We start from the raw sequence: 6,557 nt of genomic DNA, 5'->3' as shown, positions 1-6,557 counted from the left end.
TAAGGCAAAGAATTTAAATCCTTCTCTACTTATTGTTGCTGTGTGGTCATAGTAAGGAATGAAAGCATTGTACTGAGTAAACGGAACAAAAAGTTGTGGAATTTTTGCCTTTTCAATTGCATGTTATTGTTTTTAAGTTTGTCACAGACCATTGCCCATCCATGTAAAGGATGAAATATATCTTTAGAAGGGTTCTTTGTAACTGTTTTTGTGTGATCATGGCCTGTGAAGGAATATAAATGATTGAACATCGTTTACAGGAGGAATCATCATCCTTGTGTGTTGAAAAGAAAAGTTTCTACAGATTGCTAGCCAGAAGCATTACCATGCTTCATATTGAATTGACAGCATTGTGACCTGAACATTACTTACCTACTTTATCAGCATACGGACGGTTTGAATTAATATCTTATCAATTCTTCTTCCGCTGTATGCTATTGGTTTATTTTGTTTGAGGTCATTTTGATTCCGACATTTAAGCTAAGGATATATACCAGGATTTCTATTACGTGCAGGAAGAAGACTGAACACTCCCTGCACCTATATTCCACTTCCTCCACTGGTGTTTGGTGTCTCATGTGCATGAATATAGTGCTCTAAATTGCAAAGATTCACTATTGTAAAGTGGTGAGGACTTGGCTTTGATCATTCTCGGCCATTTCACACCCCCCTAATCAATGTTTTCATCAATCAGGAAGTGCAATGAGCACCTCTTTTCAAACCATCATAAGAACATGAATGCTAGGATTGGTGTTGCCACTGGTAGCAGATGTGTAACTCTGCTTTGCCAGGCTTTCTTTCAGCTCTAGTGGCGTGTCAGTTTTCAGGATTGTATCGATTTTGTTTTTGAGCAAACATGAAAAACGATCTGCCCTCATATATCCAGCGTCAAGGATATTAGCACCAGGCACACACAGGTATAATGTACATGTACATGTGTGTTGCGTGCCTTTCCAGGGAAGTGATCGAAAGAAGAAACTCGTCCAACTTCCATACAGAAAAAGAGCGTATTATAAAGTGACAACCCACGACTCTCTTTTTCTCTCTCTCTATAAAAGTCAGTAAATTTGCAGGACATGAGGGCCTCGGCAGTTGACGTGTAGAGTCTTCTTGCTTGCTTGTAATGGGGAGCATTCAACAGTTTGTGTGTTTAGACTGATCGTGGATCTAACATTGGTAGTAAGAGAGAGAGACCGTGCTCATATTATCACATTAGCAACATGCGATAACGCTGTGCAAACACACTTGGTGAGAGGATTCGTACCTTGTTAAGACAAAACATTTCTCTCCAGGGAGGTTTGAGAAAGACTTCAGACACCATTCTCACTACCTTCCTAAAACTAGTTTACTGGAAACTAGTTCAACGTGTAATGAGAATGGTCGAAGCGATCTTCCAAACCGGTTCAGACAAACACCTCGCGATGTAGTTTTAAGATCGCTTTGCCTCGTTAAATTGGTTTTAGCGTAAGCGAGGACACAACCATTCTTTGGGAAGCGATCTTCCGCACATTTTGATCGCGCTACTCCACACAACAGGTGTAGTATGCCGACGCTATGGTTTTGAATTTCGCGTGAAACATGTCGTCACCCCACTGAGAGAGTTTCCATAGCAACAAGATAGCTATACGTGAAGTGATTTTGAAAACCACTTTTGCGCAATCAAATGGGAAAGCTAGCAAAGCGATCTTTCAAACTGGCTTCCTTGACCGGTTTCCAGTAAACTTATTTTAGAAAGCGTAATGAGAATGGTGTCTCTGGGATCAATCATCCTACACCCCCTCTCTCCCTCTCTCTCTTCTCCTCGTCCCTCTTTCTATTTCCCCTCTTCTTCTTTCACTGCTTCGTTCTCACTCACCTTGCCATTTGTGAATCTTCCCATCCCATGATTGTGCGCTACCTGGAATCTTCCCGGCTGCTGGCTTTGAAAGTGTGCTCTTCATATTTAGTACATGATACACTCACTAATGCTCAACTGTACCGCAAGTGCTCAGAAACTCAATCTTTGTGGTCATCTTGGTGTCCTTGTCTCGTGCATGAAACTTCTTTATTTCCATCAGGAATATCAGGATTTTGTGTCTGCATTTTTTAGAGCATTTTTCAATCTTAAGTAACTTTTTTTACATATTTCATAACCAGAAATCTTGTTCCAGTCAAGATTTTTGATAGTTTAGTTAAATCCATTCCTTTACTTTACTTATATAATAGATGTTCATAGTCTTCTGTAATGTTTTTCAAAGATCTTTTATCTCATGATCTCAAGTCAGTAAATTTATTGAAAAAGTGTTAATTTTTTTTTTTTGGGGGGGGTATCAAAACTTCCATATTTATTGGCATTGGAAGTCATTTTATAGAAAACTCTTATCTCTCTTTCTTCCTGCCACCTTGCTGAACTTAGAGATTGGGATATGTGTAGGCTGTATTGATACAGCAACAGATCAAAACATTCAATTTAGGAAGTGCTTGTCTGCTACCATTGACAACTGTCTCATTTTTATTTCTGTAATCAGAATGGTCTCTAAGATATTGAGTTGGATCATAAATTATTTTAGCTTTGTCAGGGACACTGAGGTAATTGTATTTCTTTACCTTCAATTCCTATATATTAAGTAACCATAGTTTATATTTACTGCACCTCTGATCCTTTCCTTGGTATATTTTTTTATCTAATTTACTTTTTAAGTATACTGTCAATATAAATGAGACAGAGAATGGAAGTTTAAAGCTAGGGTGAATTTGATAGAAAAGAAATGTTCTCTTTGAAATCACCTAAACTTACATCAAAATTAACTTCTCAGTGAAACAATATAACTTAAATATGATTAGACACATTTTGTATGGCTTTACTTATTGGTACAGGAGGGCAAATGCAGGCACCCTTCAGTGTATGCTGAATCCTATACATACACCAACCAGTCAGCAAGCTAGCCACTCGATGACGACGGTCTGGTGTGTTTAAGTATGTGAGCACCACACACATCTCTCTCATTTCTGTCCTTACCACCTCTCGTTGAAGCAGTGGTTTCAGCAAAGGAGGAGAGAGGAGATGGAAGAAAATCAGGGGAAAAAGCTGCTGAAGTCTCTCATGTTTGTTGATCATTAAGTACACATAACAGCTGCTTTTTGAGACACTACAAGTTATTTGTAGTTTGGATAGATTTATGCATTAGCACAATACCGTGGATTTGCTTATGTGTTTTGTGAATTGGAAGCTAGAATATCAGACAAGATTATGACCTTCAATAAAAGCTATTGTGCACCATGATATCTGTTGTTGAAAAGATAATGGAGCAGGATCAGCTGAAAACAGGATCTATTTACATCAAGAAGTGTATCTGAGTACATTGACTTGCATTTATTTATTGGTGGAATTTTTTTTTCCCTTCTCATTTGCGAGCACCATCTGCAGCTTAGTGAGAATAATTCTGCAATCTTGTAAATTACCACGCCACTGCCTGGGAAAGATGGCAGTCTAACGACTTGCAATAAGTGGATTCCCTAATATCGCAGGTGCATTCCTTCTCTCTTACTTTCCCCACCCACTCACCCCTTCTGTATCGCCCCGTCTACTGACCAAGAAATCCATCTCATTTTTTCCTTTTCCTTCAATGATATAGAGTGAACAGTGCTCCCATGCATTCCAAGCATCAACAAGCCAACCAGCTTTAGCCACTCTTCATATCTCTCTACTTGTGTGTTTGGAGAATCCTCAAAATGGCAATGTGAGGTACTACCAAGATTTCTGGAAGAAACCCACTTTTTTGTCTTCCATATCGTGGTGTGAATATATTTGTTCTACTGTACTTCAAGTTTCGGAAAGCCTTTATTTTTTTAATGCTCCCATATTTTTTCAGAGGGGGTTCATCATTGGATTGCCTAGAGTTTGTCGATATTGAATTCGTTTGAAGTTGTATAAATCAGAAATTTCTCTCTTGCTCCTTAAGTCATTGACAAATTTTGCACCACTGCCAGCAGACTCTTCATTATTTCTCATCTGAATAAACCCATAATTGACATTTAGTTGGAATCATTCAATCTTGATGTAAAAAAAACAAACTGACAAGATGCCTGCTTGTAAAGGAACATGGCCCTTCTCTCGGTCCTATGCCTCCATTGGCCAAACAGATCAAAAGAGACAGAACTCAAAGAAAGAAAAGCCAAGCTGGAAGTACCGCCTCTTTCGGAACTCCTTACGTGGTCGGCAGAAAAAGGAGGATGATGATAAGATATCCAAACCCCTTTTCGTGCCTTGTACGTCGGCCCTTGTGATGGCGCTACAGGGTCAAGCTCAGGATGTAGTGGATATCGTCATGGTAGGTCAGTATAACTCGCAATTTTAATCTATTCTCTTAATAAATTTTTTGTAGTAAAGAGCAGAAGAATATTGAATAAGAATACTGCAGAATTTAGCAATGACATTCAACTGAAAGCATTATCTTTCATGACATGCCTTTAACGCACCTTTCTGATTTATGAGAGGAACATGTTGTCGAATTTATCACAATGTCTGGTAATCTATGGGGGTCGACGTGTTTAAGAAAATCCACTGCAGTAGTCAACTATATATTAGCCTCATCAATGACTACCTTATTTGTTGTGACACATTGTACTAGTCTCACAGTGAGTATTTCATGCTATTCCCAACTTTCCTGTTTTGAGTTGTGTTATTGGCAAATACTCAAATGTAGCCCCTCCCTAATTTCTCTGAAAATATATTAAGTCCTGAATAAGCTGTTTATTGTACTGCCCATCTCTGTAATATATCGTGAAAATATGGGAAAATTACCAATCCCTGTGAGAATCAGCATCTCCATTTAAACTGGAACTCTATCTTAATTCATACATAGACTCAACAATTCAAATAAAATGTTATCACTTATTGTATTTGAATGATCTATTCATCTTCCAACATTTGGTGATGTTGCAGACATGGCTACTAATTGGAGGGTTTTGCAAACTCAAGTGCAAGACAAGATATAAGTTGTGTACTCGGGTAATTTTTGTGAGACTTTTTTTTCCAAGGAAGGAAAAGAATCTCAATAAAAAAATGCCTTATTTAATGACCTCCAAATATATTTGAAAAGCAAAAATGGAAACAAGATCATTCTGAAAATTCTGAAAGATGGAGCTTAAAAATATCTCGAAAATTTGACAAGCAAGAATCTGAAGGTGGTTTCAGACCGCCTCGAAGTTCTTCAGTTTCAGGTATTTTCTGAGTGGGAAATTTACCCGATCAGAAAATACCCACTAAATAGTAGGTACTTGGCAAAGTTACGAGAACATTCGCAGGGATTTTTCTAAGGTCGCAGGTATTTTAGCAATGTGAAAGCAATTTACGGGAACTTTTAGCCAAGCATGTATTTGGGCGTGGACACCGTGGGTGGCTGCTGAGCTCTAGTGGTTTTGAATTTCGCGCCTTGCCTGCTTATCAGACCATACTGCACATGCTCCTAACTTCAGGAATTTATCCTGAAGGATATGTTTCGGGGCGGTGTGAATGCAGAAATAATTAATGGGTATTTTTTAGCCTAAAAAAGTTCTTGTAATTTAACGGGGATTCTTATGATCGAGGCGGTTTGAAACCACCTTATATAAAGATTGTCAAATACCTTGGAGGCGGGGAGTGTCTTCTGTCAACATCACATCAGGTAATTGACAAGGGGGGGGGGTGGGTCAACAAAAATATGAATAATAAAACCACAAAACTTTATACAACTTCCCACAATGTAGTAAGTATTATGCACTTCTCATTTAGTATATTTATTTGAATTATATTAGATGATAATTTCATGCGATTTTAAGTTCTGGATGTAAAGGTGTTTTAGATATCATGAAATACTGTGTAATAGATATTCTCTTATCAAAGACCTTTAGAAAGTATCTTTACAAATATAATTCCAATTCTTAGTAAGAAGCCTTCATTCACATCTTAACCTCTTCCATATTTATTCAATGAATTATTCAGCAGCTAGGCCCAAACAAAATGATTCTGCTTGCTATAGAAATGCCATCCGCTTCTTGAATTCCATTGATGATAGGGAAATTAAGAGGTCTGATGAAGGCGGGGGAAACACCATTTAGCATATTTTCATGGTAATTAACTCATAGTTTATAAGTGATGTGTGGGAAGACATGGCTAATGCATATGGCGAGCAATCATTAGTCTGAATCAGTGACAAGATTGTCTGCGATTTAGTGGATTTCCATGCATTAAATGAAATACTGCGGTTTCTTTCTGACAATTTGGGAAGCAGGGACATTGTTGGTTGCATATCATTGATACAAGTGAGATAATTTGGGGAATCGCTCTTCATATTGTGTGAAAGTATAGTCTACATGATTCGTCATATTGCCAACTTTGGAATTATAATGATGTTTTTGTAGTTTCTACGCAGAAATGGTAAAACAACTTTGGTAAAAACAAGCATTAAATCATTCATAAGTTTGCCATGTTTATGTGACATTGTTTCAATTAATTCAACTATACATGTATGCTATTGTTACTTTTATGATCTGACAACTCTAACAGTTACCAACTATTCCATGACACCACCTTAACC

The 6,557-nt window shown here is 37.7% G+C and overlaps 1 protein-coding gene across 4 annotated transcripts in view; it reads left to right on the top strand.

Moving 5' to 3' along the window:
• Nucleotides 1-240: 240 nt before the first annotated feature.
• LOC121410754 (diacylglycerol kinase beta-like) overlaps nt 241-6,557 on the top strand; it is a 94,614-nt gene continuing 88,297 nt past the window's right edge. Inside the window, exons 1-2 of one of the 4 annotated variants that reach the window (XM_041603035.1) lie at nt 241-394; nt 4,019-4,314. In XM_041603035.1, coding sequence (XP_041458969.1) covers nt 4,062-4,314 — 253 coding nt within the window. In that variant the 5' untranslated portion in view covers nt 241-394; nt 4,019-4,061. Of the gene's footprint in view, nt 395-1,803; nt 4,315-6,557 lie in introns of those variants that run through there. The other 3 variants (XM_041603036.1, XM_041603038.1, XM_041603037.1) reach the window with 3 other exon arrangements.

The sequence above is a fragment of the Lytechinus variegatus genome, chromosome 3 (assembly GCF_018143015.1).
Source record: "Lytechinus variegatus isolate NC3 chromosome 3, Lvar_3.0, whole genome shotgun sequence".
Taxonomy (NCBI): domain Eukaryota; kingdom Metazoa; phylum Echinodermata; class Echinoidea; order Temnopleuroida; family Toxopneustidae; genus Lytechinus; species Lytechinus variegatus.
Note: the sequence above shows the minus strand (reverse complement) of the source record. Positions and strands in the feature narration are given on the sequence as shown.